This window comes from Gorilla gorilla, chromosome 19 (assembly GCF_029281585.2).
Source record: "Gorilla gorilla gorilla isolate KB3781 chromosome 19, NHGRI_mGorGor1-v2.1_pri, whole genome shotgun sequence".
Taxonomy (NCBI): domain Eukaryota; kingdom Metazoa; phylum Chordata; class Mammalia; order Primates; family Hominidae; genus Gorilla; species Gorilla gorilla.
The window spans coordinates 16,481,522-16,502,556 of record NC_073243.2 but is presented as its reverse complement, the minus strand read 5'-3'; the positions used below and the strand labels follow the sequence as shown (position 1 = coordinate 16,502,556).

The 21,035-nt window shown below is 43.7% G+C and overlaps 1 protein-coding gene across 3 annotated transcripts in view; it reads left to right on the top strand.

The window, feature by feature from the left end:
• Positions 1–21,035, top strand: part of YWHAE (tyrosine 3-monooxygenase/tryptophan 5-monooxygenase activation protein epsilon) — a 69,146-nt gene that overhangs the window by 46,154 nt on the left and 1,957 nt on the right. For 2 of the 3 annotated variants that reach the window (XM_063700898.1, XM_031003281.3), the window contains 4 exons: positions 4,977–5,176; positions 8,024–8,130; positions 8,734–8,940; positions 13,148–13,284. In XM_063700898.1, coding sequence (XP_063556968.1) covers positions 4,977–5,176; positions 8,024–8,130; positions 8,734–8,940; positions 13,148–13,284 — 651 coding nt within the window. Of the gene's footprint in view, positions 1–282; positions 316–4,976; positions 5,177–8,023; positions 8,131–8,733; positions 8,941–13,147; positions 13,285–21,035 lie in introns of all 3 variants that reach the window. The other variant, XM_031003282.3, reaches the window with a different exon arrangement.

Genomic DNA, 21,035 nt, shown 5'->3' with positions numbered 1-21,035 from the left:
CACGGCCACTCCAGCCTTCAGCAGCCATCACCTTAATCAGTCAGTAGCCATCAACATCAAGGCAAAACCTTCCAACAGCAAAATATTATCACTTGCTGAAGGCTCAGATGAGCATTAGCATTTATTAGCAATAAGGTGTTTTTAAATTAAGATATGTACAGTTTAGACATAATGCTGTTGTACACTTAATAGATTACAGTGTAGTTTAAACATAACTTTTCTATGCACTGGGAAACACAAAAATTCATGTGACTTGCTTTATTGCAATATTTTTTTTTGCAGTGCTCTGGAACTGAACCCGCAGTATCTTCCAAGGTATGCCCGCACCTGAAATGTGCATAAGAGACAAGTGTGTGGAGGCGGAAAATAGATTGGTGGTTGACCTGGCTGGGGTTCGGGTACATGGGAAGTGATGGTTAATGGGTTTGGGGCTTTTCTTTTTGAAGTGATGAAAATCTAAAATTATGATGATTGCAAAATTCTGTGAATATACTAAAAACCATTGAATGGTACAGTTTATTTATTTTTTGGAGACGGAATCTCTCTCTGTTACCCAGGCTGTAGTGCAGTGGAGCCATCTCGGGTCACTGCAGCCTCCGCCTCCCGGGTTCAAGCAAATCTCTTGCCTCAGCCTCCTGGTTAGCTGGGACTACAGGCGCCTGCCACCATGCCCAGCTAATTTTTGTATTTTTAGTAGAGACGGGGTTTTATTTACCATGTTGGCCAGGCTGTTCTTGATCTCCTGACCTCATGATCCACCCACCTCGGCCTCCCAAGGTTTACAGGGGTGAGCCCCTGCTCCTGGCCGAATAGTACACTTTAAATGGGTGAATTGTTTGGTAGGGGAATTATATATAAATAAAGGTATTATTAAAGGGATAATTGTTGCTTCTATAATTTTACCACACAGTCTGTGCATTGTTTTGTGTATATGTAAAAATGAAGGCATTTGTGCTTGAATCTGGAACAGTATAGTATCACTGAGTGTTACAAATATATTTCTCTTTGCATTATAAAAATACTAAGTCTTCGTTGTTGAAAATTTGTAAAGCACAGAAATTTGAACAAAATTAAATCATAAGGAATAATATTCGAGATATGTAACTTAAATTTTTGGTAGTATTTGATGTCTGCATAGTTTTTCTGTATGTAATATTGTAAAGCCTTAAAAGAACTAATGGCACTGTTTTTGTGTAGCTGGATTACTTAAGATTTACTTTGCGATCAGTTTAGAAAGTTTAATTACAGGCTTACCTCTGAGTTATGTTTGACTTGCTGATTTTTGAGAATTAAACTAGTATGGAGGTGCGATTACCTATTCCACTGCTTCTAAATTTAGACTGTTTCGTGACTGTGGTTTAGAAAACAAAATTGGGCATGTTTCAGATGAATGCTTTCAGACTCCTACAAATGAATTAATGAGTGGTCTTATTACCATATTGTAATCCTTTTTTTTTTTTTTTTTTTTTTGAGACAGAGTCTCACTCTGTTGCCTAGGCTGGAGTGCAATGGCGCGATCTCAGCTCAGTGCAACCCCTGTCTCCGGGGTTCAAGCGATTCCCCTGCCTCAGCCTCCCGAGTAGCTGGCACTACAGACGCCTGCCACCACGCCTGGCTAATTTTTGTATTTTTCTTTTTCTTTTTTTGAGATGGAGGTTCGCTCTTGTTGCCCAGACTGGAGTACAGTGGCGCAATCTCCACTCACTGCAACCTCCGCCTTCCGAGTTCAAGCGATTGATTCTCTCGCCTCAGCCTGGAGTAGCTGGGATTACAGGCATGTGCCACCACGTCCGGCGAATTTTTTTGTATTTTTAGTTTCTCCATGCTGGTCAGGCTGGTCTTGGTCTCCCGACCTCAGGTGATCTGCCTGCCTCGGCCTCCCAAAGTGCTGGGATTACAGGCGTGAGTCACCGTGCCTGGCCTAATTTTTGTATTTTTAGTAGAGACGGGGTGTCACCATGTTGGCCAGGCTGGTCTTGAACTCCTGACCTCAGGTGATCCACCTGCCTCAGCCTCCCAAAGTGCTAAGATGACAGGTGTGAGCCACAGCACCTGACATGTCATCCTTCTTTAATGGTTCAGAATTGCATTTAAAAAATCAGCTTGAGGTGTACAGTTAAACGTGCCACTTTTACATGTACAATTCTGTGAGCTGTCCTTTGCACAAAAGCCCCTCAGTTCACCTCTGTACCTTGATAACCATTTGCTTTCTTTTTAGTTTGTGTTTTTTGCAATTTGATATAAATGGAATGATAAAATCCTTTTAATCTGACTCTTTTCACTTAGTATGTTTTTTCAGATTCTTCCATGTTGTTGCTTGTATCAGTTAATTATTTTTCTCCCCTCCCCTCTCTTCTCTTTCTGGACACAGAGTCTCTCGCTTTGTCGTCCAAGCTGGAGTACAGCGTTAGGATTATACAAAGTAATTGTGGTTTTTGCTGGCAAAATGCGCAATTACTTTTGTACCAACCTAATAGCTCACTGCAGGCCTGAATTCCTGGGCTCAAGCGGTTCTCTTGCCTTAGCCTCCTGAGTAGTTGAGACCGCAGGCACACACCACCACACCCAGCTGATTTTTGTAGAGGCAGAGTCTCACCATGTTGCCCAGGTTGGTCTCAAACTACTGGGCTCAAGTAATCCTCCTGTCTTGGCCTCCCCAAATGCTGGGATTACAGATGTGAGCCACTGTGCATGGACAGTTAATTCTTTATTTTTGAGTGGTATCCCATCTTACATATGTGAACATCAGTGTGCTTATACATTTCCCCTCTGGATGCACATTTGAGTGATTTCCACTTTTTGGCTATTATGAATAGAGTTGCTGTGAGTGAGTGTGTAAAAGTCTTTGTAAAGATTATTTTTCTTCTGGATGATACATAGAATTAGGATTGCTGAGTCATATGGTACATGTTTATTAAAACATTGCCGAATTTTTTTCAAAGAGACTTTACAAAATATTGCTTAATTTTTTTTTATATTCCTGAAAGGATTAATTTTTGAAACATATTTTCCTGGATACATTAGGCACACTTCCCTTAATTTAGTAGTGTTTTGGTTTTTGTTTTGTGTTTTTTTTTTGAAACGGAGTCTCACTCTGTCACCCAGGCTGGAATGCAGTGGTGCAATCTCAGCTCACTGCAACCTCTGCCTCCCAGGTTCAAGCAGTTCTCCTGCCTCAGCCTTCCTGGTAGCTGGGATTACAAGCGTGCACCACCATGCCCAGCTAATTTTTGTATTTTTAGTAGAGACGGGCTTCACCATGTTGGCCAGGCTGGTCTCGAACTCCTGACCTCAGGCGATCCACCCACCTTGGCCTCCCAAAGTGCTGAGATTACAGGTGTGAGCCACCGTGCCCATCCAATTTAGTAGTGTTTTATGAAGTCACCATCTCTTTCATACCTGTTAGTTAAGGTATGCTTATGCTTAGGGTGTTAATGAAAGCTAAGGATGCTTATTTAAATGCAGATTCTTTTTTTCTTTTTGTTTTTTTTTGAGATGGAGTCTGCTCTGTCGCCCCAGGTGGCATACAGTGGGGCGATCTCAGCTGCAATCTCTGCCTCCTGGGTTCAAGCAATTCTGCTGCCTCAGCTTCCCAAGTAGCTGTGACTACAGGCGCGCACCACCAAACGCAGCTAATTTTTGTATTTTCAGTAGAGACCGTTTCACCATGTTGGCCAGGCTGGCCTTGAATTCGTGACCTCAAATGATCTGCCCACCTTGGCCTCCCACAGTTCTGGGATTATATGCATGAGCCACTGCATCCAGCCTATTTTTATTTTTATTTTTATTTTATTTATTCTTTTTTTTTTTTTTTTTTTTTTTTGAGGTGGAGTCTGTTGCTGGGCTGGAGTGCAGCGGCATGATATTGGCTCACTGCGATCTCCACCTCCTGGGTTCAAGCGATTCTCCTGTCTCAGTCTCCAGAGTACCTGGGACTACAGCCGTGCATCACCACGCCCAGCTAATTTTTGTATTTTTAGTAGAGACAGTGTTTCACCATGTTGGCCAGGATAGTCTTTATCTCTTGACCTCGTGATGCGCCCACCTCGGCCTGCCAAAGTGCTGGGATTTACAGGCATGAGCCACTGTGCCCAGCCTCTATTTTTATTTTTTAGAGACAGGGTCTTGAACTCCTGAGCTCAAGTGATTCTCCTGCCTCAGTTCTCAAAGTGCTAGGGGTATGAGCCACTTACTCCTGGCCCTAAAATGCAGATTCTTGAGTCTCATCACCAAAGATTGAAACGTGGGTAATGTTGGAGAGCCACATGGTAATATGGCATCAAAAATAAGTTTTTATTAATGTATTTATTCAGTTACTATTTCTTGTGCTGTTGTGGCGCTTTGCATTCACACGCCGTTGTGTTTCCCTATGCTTGCGGTAGATGCCAAGGCTTTTCTGGGCCCCTTTCTTTGCTCGCCACCTAGTGGTATAACAAGTAGGAATCGTCAGAAGTTTTACCCATGAAGGAGCTTCATACCAGGAAGGATAGAAAACATCCAAAGTCTGTTGGTGGCCAACCATATACTCTGTATATTTTTGCTGTATGAACAAATTCCCCTTCCTTTTGTATTTTTGGAAATACTATTTATTTGTAAGACAATACATTTTAGAACCTGTAAATTCTTAATCTTTCTCTTAAACTGGCAGCTCATTTTTTTTTTGCTGGAAAATAGTTAGGTGTGCCTAATTACCTTATTTAATGAGAGGTGCTTTCAGACCACACTAAATTATATTAGATAGTAAATGAAGTCTTTCTCATTCCATCGAACTGACCTTCTGGAGTCTTTGTATTGGCTCTTAGTTTGGTTTCCTTACATGTTTTTGGCTTTTTACTCATATTAGTTTTGATGATTATGAAATTATTTTTGTTAAAATTTTCTTTCGCAGTAGCTTGACAGAAAAAAATCTACTTTGAAAGGAATATGTTAAGAAAACTTCAAATTTGTAAGGTCTGACTTTTCCTTTTCCCATACAGAAATGGTGGAGTCAATGAAGAAAGTAGCAGGGATGGATGTGGAGCTGACAGTTGAAGAAAGAAACCTCCTATCTGTTGCATATAAGAATGTGATTGGAGCTAGAAGAGCCTCCTGGAGAATAATCAGCAGCATTGAACAGAAAGAAGAAAACAAGGGAGGAGAAGACAAGCTAAAAATGATTCGGGAATATCGGCAAATGGTGAGATTGTTGTGCCATCATCCCCCCTTATCCACAGTTTGAGTTACCTGTAGGACGGTACACTTAAGATTTTGAGAGAAAAGGAGACTACATTCATATAACTTGTATTACAGTATGTTATAATGTTTCTGATATTGATCTTTGTGCCTAGTTTATAAGTTAAACTTTCCCGTGGCTATGCATGAGGACAAAACATAGTCTGTATCAGGTTTGGTATTATCCATGGTTTCATCACATCCACTGGCGGGTCTCAATGGATCCCTCTTGGATAAGGGGGAACTATTGTATTTTCAAGCAAAATGATGATTGTTTTTTAAAAAAATATGGTGGATTGGCCAGGCGCAGTGGCTCAGGCCTGTAATCCCAGCACTTTGGGAGGCTGAGGCGGGCGGATCACGAGGTCAGGAGATCGAGACCATCCTGGCTAACATGGTGAAACGCCGTCTCTACTAAAAATACAAAAAATTAGCTGGGCGTGGTGGCGGGAGCCTGTGGTCCCAGCTACTCGGGAGGCTGAGGCAGGAGAATGGTGTGAACCCGGGAGGCGGAGCTTGCAGTGAGCCGAGATCGCACTGCTGCACTCCAGCCTGGGTGACAGAGTGAGACTCCATCTAAAAAAAAAAAAGCACCCAAAAAACCAATATATTGGGTTAATTTGTCTGATTCCTCTTTTTTTTTTTCCCTGAGGATTATTTAATGAAGTTATTTTACATACTGTGGGTGTATATACATATATAAAATGTTTCTCATTGTAGGTCTTGTTAAAAAAAGTTGGACAGCCATCACTGTAATGCAGCAGTTTTCAATTAGAGGTGCTTTTGTCCTTCAGAGGACGTTTGACAATGTCTAGAAATATTTTTGATTGTCACAACTTTTGGAGGGTGTTCCTAGCATCTGGTAGGGTGGGGACTGGGGTGCAGCTAACCATTCTACTGTGCACAGCACAGGCCCCACAACAAACTGTCAGGAGTGCTGCTGTTGAGTAACTGATTCTAGTAGAAGAGACAGGCACGTAAACACATGAAAGAACAGGGAAGAGAATTACAGGGCAGGTGGAAAGTGAGGTTGGTTGGGGGAGGGAAGGGTGGGGGAACCACAGTTACTGACTCGCCAGCTGTACTGGGCACTGTCCTGAGTAGAGAAATGTTTTTGTTATATGTATTTGTGCAAGGTAGTACATGAAATCTTTAAAATGGCACTGGAAGGGGGAGGTATTATCCCAACCTATGAATGCACAAACCAGGGTTTTGAGTGTTTGACATACCTGAGGTCACATAGAAAGTTGTGAGCTGGGGCCGTGCGTGGTGGCTCATGCCTGTAATCCCAGCAGTTTGGGAGGCCAAGGCGGGCAGGTACCTGAGGTCAGGAGTTCGAGAGCAGCCTGACCAACATGGTGAAACCCCGTCTCTACTAAAAATACAAAAATTAGCCAGGCATGGTGGCGGGCACCTGTAATCCCAGCTACTCGGGATGCTGAGACAGGAGAATCGCTTGAACCCAGGAGGCGGAGGTTGCAATGAGCCAGCGTCGAGCCACTGCACTCCATCCAGCCTTGGCAACAAGAGGGAAACTCTGAATCAAAGAAAGAAAAAGTAAAAAATAAAGAGTCCAGATGTCCTGATGAGTCCCTAAATAGAAATAATAAGAGAAGAGGAACTGAAAAAGGAAGCCATGGGCCAAGAGTGGAGTGTTGCAATTCACACTTCTAGTATGGAGCAGCACGGTCATGGGTGTGGACAAGTGAAAGTCTTGGAGTAGAGAGCAAAGAACTCTGTTGAATGGAACGTGGCTGCACCATACCTTGCTGTGATCTCAGGTATTGGATGGGTTTGCTGTAGATACTCAGTGAATCTGGGAGAAGGGTGTAGAGATCTATTGATGACAAAAACTGAGAAATAGAACGTAGATCATCAGCTTGTGAGGAGGAGGGGTTTGGAGTAATAGGAGAGCAGTCATTGAGTATGCAAGGAGCTAGGAGAACTTAGAAGTCTTCCTTCTCCTAGACCAGTCTCTATTGGAAAAGCTGTCAGGGATGTGGTTTATTCAGAAAGTAGTTTTGCTTGGGTTAAGGATGTGAGTATAGAAGAAAAAGTGAGAATTTTCTGCAGTGAAACGGAGGTTCCAGGGGCATGGAGAGGACCCTCATGAAAAGTTCAGCAGTAGTGCTGCATGAGTTAATAGCAAACAGGAAGCAAGCTGAGGATGTGCATTGAGAGGTGGTGTGCGCGTTCAGCATGATCAGTGGATAGAGATGGGTGGCAGTAGCTACTTTGGTAGATAGGTTTTCGGTGTTTTAATAGTTACGGATCTCTGCCCCTAAAGGAATTGTCTGGTGAATGTTGTTAAGGATGTGAGTGCTGAAGGCAAACTGCCTGGGTTTAAATTTTGATTCTGTCCCTTGCAGCCTGCCTGGGTTCAAATCCTAGCTCTGCTTATTAAATTCTTATTTAATTGTTGATCTTAGAGCAATGTCTTTACGTGGCTACCTTGTGAAAGAAGGTAATTCATGTAATTGACCAGCATTTACCAAGAAGCATCAGTGTTCAGTTTTAGTCATTGGTAATTCTGTAGCTGTACTGTGAAGGGGGTGTGGGGGCTGGCGTGTGTGCGTGCCTGCATGTGTGTGTGTAACAATAGGCAGCATGCAGAAGGGAAAAGATACTTTTTATAACCTAGAGGCAGCTTTTCTCTGCTTTTGTGTCAAGAAGGAAGAAGGGAGTTTGGAGAGGGATACAAATTCTTTTTAATACTAAGCTCTCTACCTCAAAACCAGAGATAGAATATGTAATAATTTGTAGAATTTCTAGACTTAATCTGATTTTTAAAAAAATTTATTTTTTGTTTTAGGTTGAGACTGAGCTAAAGTTAATCTGTTGTGACATTCTGGATGTACTGGACAAACACCTCATTCCAGCAGCTAACACTGGCGAGTCCAAGGTTTTCTATTATAAAATGTAGGTTCTATACTAGAAGGGAAAATGTAAGATTGAAAGTTGGTCCTTTTAGAACCATAACTTTTTTCTATGTAGGTTTTCAACTTTTATTTAAGAATAATTGTTCAATGTTAGAAGGATAGTTAATATTGGAATGAAAAGATGGTCGGGCTATTATGAAAATGTATTAGCTTTTGCTTATTTATATTCTTTTGTTTTTGTGAGACCTATCCCATTCCCCTCCCCCAAACAGCATACATTTCACAGTGCTTAGTGTTATATATAGACATTTTATTTTGTGATTAATAAACTGTCATGCCATTCCTTGGAACCACTTGCTTGTTTAATTCTGGTCTATCAGGTGATAATTTTATTAATTTTTAGAGGTTCCTCAGTTAATTTCTTTGGGATTTTTGCTTATATTTAGTAATATGAAATGTCTAAGGAAAAAAACGAAACGAAGCCAGTTATTCCTGAGAGTGTTTAAAATTATTGAAGTACACCTAATTGTTACATATATTTTTGTCACATTTTATATAATATAGAACAATTTTAGCTTATTTTCCTTTAAAAATCGTTCCTAGTTTAAATTCTTTTTTTTTTTTAATTTTGGTTTTGTTTTAGGAAAGGGGACTACCACAGGTATCTGGCAGAATTTGCCACAGGAAACGACAGGAAGGAGGCTGCGGAGAACAGCCTAGTGGCTTATAAAGCTGCTAGTGATATTGCAATGACAGAACTTCCACCAACGCATCCTATTCGCTTAGGTCTTGCTCTCAATTTTTCCGTATTCTACTACGAAATTCTTAATTCCCCTGACCGTGCCTGCAGGTAAGTTGTGGGGAAGAACAGCAGCGCTCAGCGTGAAAGTTAAGGGGGGGAGCTGTTTGGGTTTTCCGTGTTGTTTCTTGGGCCTGCCTTTGTAGACTTGGCTGCATAGTAATTCTTTTGGCTCTTACTGAAACTACTTTGGATAGTATTAAAACAGACCTGTCTCAACCCACTAGCATAGCAATCAGGATAATTATTTTGATGTGGGATATTTTTGTTGCTGGTAGATTGAAATCTAACATGTTAAAATGAGTAGAGGAAGGAAATGAGAGGAATTAGAATTATTTTAATTTTTGTATATTAGTTTTCAGTCTTTTTTTAGATTTGAGACCACTCCCATGCTGGAGTGCACTGGCGCCATCTCAGATCACTGCAGCCTTCACCTCCTGGGTTCAAGTGATTCTCCTGTCTCAGCCTGCTGAGTAACTGGAGTTACAGGGGCCTGCCACCATGCCCAACTAATTTTTTTTGTATTTTTAGTAGAGACGGTGTTTCACCATTTTGGCTAGGCTGGTCTGGAACTCCTGACCTCAAGTGATCCGCCCCTTCGCCTCCCAAAGTGCTGAGATTACGAGCATGAGCCACCACACCCAGCCAGTGTTCTGTTTCTATGGGCATGTTTTTAATAGTTACTCTCGTAGCAAACATAATTTTATATTTTCTGTTTTAGCATAAACAAGTTTCAGTCTTACTAATGTGTGTTAAACTGTTCCCGCATTTATACTTCAGCTTGTTCCCAGTTTTTGATAATGTAGATAAATATGTAAGGAATATTTATACATACATAACTTTTTACTTTTAAAAAGTTGTGATAGCCTGGGTGCAGTGGCTCACGCCTGTAATCCCAGCACTTTGGGAGGCCGAGGCGGGCAGATCACGAGGTCAGGAGATCGAGACCATCGTGGCTAACACGGTGAAACCCCGTCTCTACTAAAAATACAAAAAATTAGCTGGGCGTGGTGGTGGGCACCTGTAGTCCCAGCTACTCGGGAGGCTGAGGCAGGAGAATGGCGTGAACCCGGGAGACGGAGCTTGCAGTGAGCCAAGATCGCGCCACTGCACTCCAGCCTGGGCGACAGAGTGAGACTCCGTCTCAAAAAAAAATTTTTTTTGTTGTTTTGTTTTGTAGAGGCAGTGTCTCGCTGTGTTGCCGAAGCTGGTCTTGAAATCCTGGCCTCAAGTAATCCTCTTGCCTTAGCCTCCCAAAATGCTGAGAATATAGGCCTGAGCCACTGCACCAGGCCCTTTTGCCCATTTTTGAATTCGTGTTTTTTTCGTTTGTTAAGTGTTGAGAGTTCATTATTCCAGATAGTAACCCTCTTAGCAAGTAAATGGTTTGTGAGTATTTTCTCCTCTTCTGTAGGTTGGCATTTTTTTTTTGTTGTTGTTTTTTGCTATTGTCTTTTTCTTTTTTTTTTTCCCGAGAGGAGAGTCTCGCTGTGTTTCCCAGGCTGGAGTGCAGTGGTGCAATCTCAGCTCACTGCAACCTCTGCCTCCCGGTTTCAAGCGATTCTCGTGCTTCGGCCTCCCGAGTAGCTGGGATTACAGATGCCCGCCACCGTACCCCGCTAATTTTTGTATTTTTATGTAGAGATGGGTTTTCACATTGTTGGCCAGGCTGGTCTTGGACACCTCACCTTAAGTTGATCCGGCCACCTCGGCCTCCCAAAGTGCCGAGATTACAGGCGTGAGCCACTGCACCCAGCCTATTTTAAATTTTTACAGTAAATATTGCAGTAGCAAAATGGTTTTTTTTGCTTTTTTTTTTATTTTGACGGAGTCTCACTCTGCTGCTGTGGCTGGAGTGCAGTGGCGTGATCTCGGCTCACTGAAAGCTCAGCCTCCTGGATTCAGGCCATTCTCTCGCCTCAGCCTCCCAAGTAGCTGGTACTGCAGGCACCTGCCACCACGCCCGGCTAATTTTTTGTATTTTTAATAGAGACGGGGTTTCCCCGTGTTAGCCAGGATGGTCTCGATCTCCTGACCTCATGATCTGCCCTCCTCGGCCTCCCAAAGTGCTGGGATTACAGGCGTGAGCCACCGCGCCCGGCCCCTTTTGATTTTTGTATGTGTTTTTTTTTTTGGTGTGTTTGAGGACCACTGCTTAAGCAAAGTAGGGTTTTTAAGTGAAAGCCTTTCAAAGTTTGAGGAAAGGGGATTAACTGATACATTGGAACTTTAATGTTGACTATTATAGGCATGCTTCACTGCGCTTGACTGAATTTTTTTTTTTTTTTTTTTTTTTTTTTTTTGCATTTTTAGTAGAGACAGGTTTTCACCATCTTGGTCAGGCTGGTCTCGAACTGCTGGCCTCAGGTGATCCACCCGCCTCAGCCTCCCAGAGTGCTGGGATTACAGGCGTGAGTCACTGCGCCCGGCCAATCTAAAAACATTCTAAATGACTAGTTGAGTTTGTCCAGATAGGGATCGTAACTGGAGAAGCTGTGGCTACTTAGCTAATACTGGTGGTTGCACCTTTCCTTGTCAGACTCCAGTCTAGCTGTCCCACATGTAGCTCCAGTTTAAAGTCACTCCCATGCCTTTGCTCATGCTTTTGCTTAAACCTGAAGTGTGTTTTGTTTTCTCCTTATCCATTAAGATTAGTTCAAATTTGACTTTCCCATTAATTGCTCCTCCTTCTGGGTCCCTGAAATACTTTATTTGGAATAGCATTTCATTCTTCTTCTTCTTTTGTTTTTGTGCTCTCTTGCCCAGGCTGGAGTGCATTGGCACAGTTTCACCTCACTGCAACCTCCGCCTCCCAGGTTTAAGGGATTCTTCTGCCTCAGCCTCCTGAGTAGCTGGGATTACAGGCATATGCCACCATGCCCGGCTAATTGTGTGTGTGTGTGTGTGTGTGTTTGTGTGTGCGTGTGTGTGTGTTTAGACGGAGTCTCGCTCTGTCGCCCAGGCTGGAGTGCAGTGGTGCGATCTCGGCTCACGGCAGGCTCCGCCTCCTGGGTTCACGCCATCCTCCTGCCTCATCCTCCCAAGTAGCTGGGACTACAGGCACCTGCCACCGCTCCCAGCTAATTTTTTTGTATTTTTAGTAGAGACGGGGTTTCACTGTGTTAGCCAGGATGGTCTCGATCTCCTAACCACGTGATCCGCCCGTTTCTGCCTCCCAAAGTGCTGGGATTACAGGCTTGAGCCACCGCACCCGGCCTAATTTTTTGTGTTTTTAATAGGTTTTGCCGTGGTGGCCCGGCTGGTCTTGAACTCCTGGCCTCAAGTGATCTGCCCGCACGCATCAGCCACCCAAAGTGTGCTGATTACAGGCATGAGCCACCACAGCCAGCCTCCTCCTTGTAAAATAGTTGTGTATTTGTCTACCCTCCATTTCTAAATTTTTAAGTTGACGTGGACTTAGATTATGTCTCTTTTTTTTATTGGTATATCGTATCGTTTGTTGGACATAGTACACAGTACTCAGTAAGTGTGGATTTTCTTTTAAAATTGTAAATGGCTTACATAATCACATTTCCATGGCGTCTGTGTTGCCTTTTATTTTCTTTGCTTCCCTGCCTCCATTAATGTGAAATTAAATTTTGTTAAACTTTGAGGTATTGTCCAAGATTTTCTTTTTGCATTAATACTTTGTTAAATATCTCACGCTTGTAATCCCAGCACTTTGGGAGGCTGAGGTGGGCACATCACGAGGTCAGGAGATCGAGACCATCCTGGCTAACATGGTGAAACCCCATCTCTACTAAAAATACAAAAAATTAGCCGGGTGTGGTGGCGGGTGCCTGTAGTCCCAGCCATTCGGGAGGCTGAGGCAGGATAATGGTGTGAACCCAGGAGGCAGAGCTTGCAGTGAGCCTACATCCCACCACTGCACTCCAGCCTGGGTGATAGAGTGAGACCCCGTCTTAAAAAAAAAAAAAAAACTTTTTGAAATAAGTGAACTACTGACTAGAACTTGGAGGTATATTTTTTGGTGATGGTTTAGGATGGAATTTGTTCTGTGTATCTTATTAGTCGATATGTATATTGTAGCATATCAGTAGCAGGCTTAAAGCATAGTAAGAAGTAGTGCTCCACATACCTTTAAGTTAATTTTTATTGTATTTGCTTTTTCTTTGTATTATCATTGTCACTATTACAAACTGGAATAACTGAAGGAAAGATTGCTGTCTAACATGTCATTTCTGATTCTGCTTTTGGACTTAATTTTTGTCTAACACTTCTATTGAAATGCCTTTAGGTTGGCAAAAGCAGCTTTCGATGATGCCATTGCAGAACTGGATACGCTGAGTGAAGAAAGCTATAAGGACTCCACACTTATCATGCAGTTGTTACGTGATAATCTGACACTATGGACTTCAGACATGCAGGGTGACGGTAAGCAAACACGGAGTGAAACACTCCCTCTCTTTCAGTTGCAGGATTTGTTTTTACTCTCTTTAGACATTCCTTGGCTTGTCGTTACATCAAGCTAGAATTTAGACTCACCGCCTGCCCTCTATGAAATTGTAATTGCTGCCTTTATAGGAAATGGTGCTACAGTATGGAGTTCCATTTTGGGAACTTAGTTTAGCTCTTCCTTTACACTGTTTCAAAGGTTGAGGACAGGAGGAGTGGAGAGCAAGCAGTTTATTTTATCTTCATTCGATTCGATTTTAGGGGCTGAAGTTAAGTGTATCTAAATCCAGATGGTATCAGTAGGTATTTATGAAGTTTTTGTCTTTGTTGAAATATTTTATCTAAAAGGGAACTGGTTTCCCATTTCCCTCTGGGATTCTGTAGAGAAATTGAATGTTGGCCCTTGGGTCCCTTTTTTTTTTTGAGATGGAGTCTTGCTGCGACACCCAGGCTGGAGTGCGGTGGCTCGATCTTGGCTTACTGCAAACTCTGCCTCCCGGGTTCAAGCGATTCTCCTGCCTCAGCTTCCCAGGGTAGCTGGGGTTACAGGCACCCGCTATCACGACTACCTAGTTTTTGTATTTTTAGTAGAGACGGGATTTCTCCATGTTGGTCAGGCTGGTCTTGAACTCCTGACCTCAGGTGTTCTGCCCGCCTCAGCCTCCCAAAGTGCAGGGATTACAGGCGTTAGCCACTGCGCCCTGCTATTTTTATTCTTTTCTTTTCTTCTTCTTTTTTTTTTTTTTTTTTTGAGACGGAGTCTTGCTCTGTTGACCAGGCTGGAGTGCAGTGGCGCGATCTTGGCTCACTGCAAGCTCCATCTCCCGGGTTCACACCATTCTCCCGCCTCAGTCTCCCAAGTAGCTGGGACTACGGGTGCCTGCCACCACGCCTGGCTAGTTTTTTGTATTTTTTAGTAAAGATGGAGTTTCACTGTGTTAGCCAGGTTGGCCTCGATCTCCTAACCTCGTGATCCACCTGCCTCGGCCTCCCAAAGTGCTGGGATTACAGGCGCAAGCCCCCGTGCCCGGCCTGTTTTTATTCTTAAGAGGTTTTCATTGCAAACACTTCAGAGTATTTTACTAAACTTAATTGTGATGTTGAGTGTGTGTTAATGTTTACTTTAAATACAGAAGCCCAAGTTTGTTATGTTTGTTGATTTTAAAGGAAATTTTATTCTCTCTCTAGAAAATCATTTTGATCCATGGTAGATTGTTGAACAGGGATGGAGAAGAGGACAAATTAGTGTGATATGAGTATTACAGGATAGTTTTACATTTGGTGGTGGTGGTGCTGGTAGGAGGTTGTAAACAAAGTCTGATGTCAGTTTTAGCTGCGGTTCCTTTAAGAATGTTTCTTAGGCTGTGCCGGGCGCGGTGGCTCACGCCTATAATCCCAGCACTTTGGGACGCCATGGCAGGTGGATCACGCGGTCAGGAGATCGAGACCATCCTGGCTAACACGGGGAAACCCCGTCCCTACTAAATATACAAAAAATTAGCTGGGCGTGATGGCGGGCTCTTGTAGTCCCAGCTACTCAGGAGGCTGAGGCCGGAGAATTGCTTAAACCCAGGAGGCGGAGGTTGCAGTGAGCTGAGATACGCCGTTGCACTCCAACCTGGGCTACAGAGGAAGACTCCATCTAAAAAAAAAAAAGAATGTTTCTTAGGCTGAAACATAGAACATATGTAGCGTTGCTTGAGGCTATCTGTAGTTTCTTTTGGGGAAACGGACCTGCTGTATTGTCTTTGGAAGTGTTACACTTTTTGAAAATGCTTCTGAAAGTGGGCACGTATGTGTCTTTTCTCTGGAAGGATCAAATCAGATTTGTGACTTTTGGGTTATGGTACTAAAGTGAGAATTAGGTGACTCAGCTTTTAACATTTACTAGCTTTATGATATGTTTAGGATTTGACTAGATCAGGATTGGCATGAGATATTCACATACGTAGGACTTACTTACACACTTGCAACAGTGCCAGATGGAGCCACAGAACACTTCCCAGCGCAGCATTTCAGGCAGCTACTCCCAGCCCTTGGGACTCAGAAATAATTTACCAACTCTGAACAAGTGGCTTCCAGCTTGAAAATCTATCCTATGCCGGTTGCAGTGGCTTGTGCCTGTAATCCCAGCACTTTGGGAGGCCAAGGTGGGAAGATGCTTGAGCCTAGGAGTTCAAGACCAGCCTGGGCAACATAGTAAGACCCCGTCTTTTTTAAAAAAAAAAAAAAAAAAAAGAAAAAAAGCTGGGTGCAGTGGTATGTGCCTGTAATCCCAGCTACTTGCAAGGCTGAGGCAGGAGAATTGCTTGAACCCAGGAGGTGGAGGTTGCAGTGAGCTGAGATCACGCCCCACTGCACTCTAGCCTGGGTGACAGAGCGAGGCTTCATAGAGCAAGACTTTGTCTCAAAACAAAAAAACAAAAACAACAGCCAGGTGTGACAACGCATGCTTCTCAAGACGGCTGAGGTTGGGAGGTCTTGAGGCTGCAGTGAGCTTCGATTGCGCCACTGTATCTAACCTGGATGACTGAACGAGATGCCATCTCTTCAGGGAAGAAAAAAAGTTGTAACGACTACTATGAAGAAGAATGGCCAAACAGCTGTGGACTCGTAACAGTCATCCCCAGCTCAGATACTAGTATCTCTCTGCCTGTTGATGGAGGGAAAGCATGCAGAGAGTTTGGGGAGCAGGATTGACTTCAGGAAATGATATACCTCTCACCTCTGGGGACATGTTTTTGAGAGTAAAAGTAATAAGTAATGAAAGTGACCTGACTTGAAAGTTTTTTCTGTGTGTGTGTTTTATTTTTTATTTTCATTTTTTGAGATGGAGTTTTGCTCTTGTTACCCAGGCTGAAGTGCAATGGCGCTATCTCAGCTCACTGCAACCTACACCTCCTGGGTTCAAGTGATTCTCCTGCCTCTGATTCTCCTGCCTTATCCTCCCTAGTAGCTGGGACTACAGGTGTCTGCCACCACCACTCCTAGCTAATTTTTTGTATTTTTAATAGAGACGGGGTTCCACTATGTTGGCCAGGCTGGTCTTGAACTCCTGACCTCGTGATCTGCCCATCTCGGCCTCCCAAAGCACTGGGATTACAGGTGTGAGCCACCGCGCCTGGCTGATTTTTTGTTTTGTTTCATGAGACGGAGTCTCTCCCTGTCGCCCAGGTTGGAATGCAATGGTGCGATCTTGGCTCACTGCAACCTCCGCCTCCTGGGTTCAAAGGATTCTCCTGCCTCAGCCTCCTGAGTAGCTGGGATTACAGGCGTGCGCCACCATACCCAGCTAGTTTTTTGTTTGTTTAGTAGAGGCAGGGTTTCACCATATTGGCCAGGCTGGTCTCGAACTCCTGACCTCGTGGTCCACCTGCCTCGGCCTCCCAAAGTGCATGGATTACAGGCGTGAGCCACTGCGCCTGGCCATTTTTTATTATTATTATTATTATTTTAATAAAAACATATGCTGGGCATAGTGGCTCATGCCTGTAATCCCAGCAGTTTGGGAGGCCGAAGTGGACGGATCACCTGAGGTCGGGAGTTTGAGACCAGCCTGACCAACATGGAGAAACCCCGTCTCTACTAAAAATACAAAAATTAGCCAGGTGTGGTGGCGGGCACCTGTAATATCCCGGCTACTCAGGGGGTTGAGACAGGAGAATCACTTGAACCCGGGAGGCAGAGGTTGCAGTGAGCCAAGATCACTCCGTTGCACTCCAGCCTGGGCAACAAGAGCAAAACTCTGTCTCAAATAAACGAAACAAAACAAGAAAACACATTTGATGCCAACTCATAACCAAGTCTGGATTACTTCTGTAGCTCATTATCACTGATAACCAAGAGTTGATTAATCAAAGTAGACTACCTGTCAGTCTCTGTACAGAACTAAAGATAATCCTTATTCTTGGTTGTCGAGTACAGTTTTAGGAAATGGATCATCTTAAAATAGGGTAATACGGCCTTGCGCAGTGGCTCACGCCTATAATCCCAGCACTTTGGGAGGCCGAAGCGGGCGGATCACCTGAGGTCAGGAGTTTGAGACCAGGCTGACCAACATGGAGAAACCCCATCTCTACTAAAAATACAAAGTTAGCCAGGCGTCGTGTCACATGTCTGTAATCCTAGCTACTGGGGAGGCTGAGGCAGGAGAATCGCTTGAACCTGGGAGTTGGAGGTTGCGATCAACTGAGATCACGCCGTTGCACTCCAGCCTGGGCAACAAGAGAGAAACTTCGTCCAAAAAAAAAAAAAAAAATACAGGGTAGTACCTTCGCAGTTTTTAAAAATCTAGTGAAATTCGGCTGGGCGCAGTGGCTCACGCCGGTTAATCCCAGCACTTTGGGAGGCTGAGGCGGGCGGATCATGAGGTCAGAAGATCGAGACCATCCTGGCTAACACAGTGAAACCCCGTCTCTACTAAAAATACAAAAAAAATTAGCCGGGCGTGGTGGTGGGCGCCTGTAGTCCCATTTACTTGGGAGGCTGAGGCAGGAGAATGGGGTGAACCCAGGAGGCGGAGCTTGCAGTGAGCCGAGATAGCACCACTGCACTCCAGCCTGGGCGACAGAGCAAGACTCCGTCTCAAAAAAAAAAAAAACTAGTGAAATTCATTTGTGTTCAATTCCTTATTGAGTCTGTAAATCAGTTGATTAAATTTGGTTAAGCAGAGTAATTTTCACTTAATTTTTATTAGGTGAAATGCTTTTATTTATATAATGTTTCCAGTCATGAAATAGTTCAACAGTGAAAAAATCAGGTGGTCTGTTTACATTCCAGTACAACTAACAAACTCTGAATACACAAATAGTTGTGGGTACAAAGAAATTGTTCATCAGTTTGAGAAGTTGAATTTGTCAAAAAATAGAGTTTTTGAGATGGAGTATCACTCTTGCCCAGGGTGGAGTATAGTGGCGCAATCTCTGCTCACTGCAACCTCCACCTCCTGGGTTCAAGCGATTCTTCTGCCTCCTCCTCTCTGAGTTGCTGGGACTACAGGTGCCCACCACCACGCCTGGCAATAATTCGTATTTTCAGTAGAGGCAGGGTTTCCCCGTGTTAGCCTGGATGGTCTCAATCTCCTAACCTCGTGATCCACCTGCCTCGGCCTCCCAAAGTGCTGGGATTACAGGCCTGAGTCACCGCACCTGGCCTATTATTACATCTTTTTTTTTTTTTTTTCTTTTTTCCTGAGACAGAGTCTTGCTTTGTCACCCAGGCTGGAGTGCAGTGGTGCTATCTCGGCTCACTGCAAGCTCCGCCTCCCCGGTTCACGCCATTCTCCTGTCTCAGCCTCCCTGGTAGCTGAGACTACAGGCGCCCGCCACCACGCCCGGCTAGTTTTTTTTGTGTTTTTAGTAGAGGCGGGGTTTCACTGTGTTAGCCAGGATGGTCTCGATCTCCTGAACTCGTGATCCGCCCGCCTCGGCCTCCCAAAATGCTGGGATTACAGGCGTGAGCCACTGTTGCTGGCCTACATTTTTTAATAAATTGGTTTTGAAACTGCAGTGGTGCCTCCCTGTAATCTCAGCTGTTCAGCAAGGTGAGGCAGAAGGATCACTTGAGCCCAGGAGTTTGACACCAGCTTGGGCAAGATAAAACTTCATCTCACAGAATAAAATACTACTTGTGTGACTTGGGTTCCGTGGTGAATATAGGAGAATCGTCATGAAAGTGGCAGTTTACTAGGATGTGACTTTGCATTTAGTTTAAGGATTATTTAGATTTTTTTGTTTTTTAAAGAGACAGGGTATTTATGTCTTTTAATTTTAGAATATGTTGATGTCTGTCCCAGCATGTTGGAACATAATTTCTTTAAAGGGAGGGATCATTGCTTTTTCTCAAGTGATTTTAGTCCCTTTACCCTGTGGTAAGAGGGTTGTTTCATATACGAATCCATAGGTAGGAAATACATGTTCTCCCTGCCTGTTCCCCTCTCTCCAAAATGTAGATACACTGGGCAAAGAAACATAGCCAAGGAATCCTTTTTCCCCTAATATCTATATGTCTTTCAAGAGGATATTACTTCCTTCTCAGAGTAGAAGGGAGGAGAGGTAGGCAGATTGTTTCTTAGAGTGAAGTTTACACGAAGTAAGACCAAAGTCTGGCTCCTGTATCATTGTTTTCCTTTGTCCTGCTCTGTTGGTTTATTTTTCTTGTAATGTTGCTTTCATATGATTGTTCTCCCTCCCTTTTTCCTTGCAATATAGATTCCTAAAGGAAAACCCAACTCTTCCTTTCCTAAAAACTCTACTTTGTAAGTCATGTTCATGGCACAGTGAATTCCGCTTTCAGTTTTGGTTCTTCACTAATCATGCCTGCGTATGATCGTCCTGTTGCTTACAGACTGCCTGTTCCACCTTCCAGGGCGCTGACCTAAGCCTTTTCCGGCCTGCTCCTCCTGCCTACTGTGGTTGGATGTGATGTATATGACAGTGACATTTTTATGCCAAAGTTACTTGGAACTTCTGGCACATCTCATGGTTGCTTACAAGCGAGTTGTGATCTAGTGTTGTGTGTTAATGATATTTTGGCAGTGATTTGCTGTTAAGAGTGAATGTTCCTATCATGTTTCCTACGTTTGAATACGTTATTGTCTTTTGGAGAACAGTTGGGTGCCCATCGGTTCTTTCATCCCTAAGCAATTTTTTATTGCCTTTGCATGTTTTTTTTTTCTGTATTATGAATTAAAGATCTTCATGTATTTTAAGTAGTTTTTAAATTTTATACATTTTTTTGAGACGGAGTTTTGCTCTTGTTGCCCAGCCTGCAGTGCAGTGGCATTCAAAGCTCACTGCAGAAATAGAACTCCCCCACCTCAGCCCCCCAAGTAGCTGGGACTATAGACATGTGGCCCTATGCCCAGCGTATGTAGTTTTTTTTTTTTTTTTTTTTTTTTTGAGACGGAGTCTCGATTGTCGCCCAGGCTGGAGTGCAGCAGCACAATCTTGGCTCACTGAAAGCTCCGCCTCCTGGGTTCACGCCATTCTCCTGCCTCCCAAGTAGCTGGGACCACAGGCACCTGCCACCATGCCTGGCTAATTTTTTTTTTTTTTTTTTTTTTTTTTTTTTTGTATTTTTAGTAGAGACAGGGTTTCACCGTGTTAGCCAGGATGGTCTCGATCTCCTGACCTCATGAGCCACCTGTCTTGGCCTCCCAGAGTGCTGGTATTACAGGCGTGAGCCACCATGCCTGGCTCCAGCATACATAGTTTTTTACTTTTAGTTTTATTGATTCTTTTTTTTTTTTGAGACGGAGTCTCACTCTGTCACCCAGACTGGAGTGTAGTGGCATGTTCTTGGCTCGCTGCAACCTCCGTCTCCTGGGTTCAAGCAATTCTCATGCCTCAGCTTCCCAGGTAGCTGGGATTACAGGCATGTGCCACCACGCCAGGCTAATTTTTTGTATTATTTTTTCAGTAGAGATGGGGATTTACTGTGTTAGCCAGGATGGTCTTGATCTTCTGACCTCGTGATCCACCCGCCTTTGCCTCCCAAAGTGCTGGGATTACAGGCGTGAGCCACCGTGCCCGGCCTTATGTTTATTTTTTGTAGAGACAGGGCTTCACTGTGTTGCTGAGGCTGTAAGTGGGTTTTGAAGTCACACAGCAATGTCAAGCGTTTCCGCCACAGAAGAGATTTGAAAACTACTGAAACCTTGATGCTGTGACATTTATCATTTTGAGATCTTTTAGGCTGTTTCAAAGCTGTACTCAGTGTAAATGCTTCAT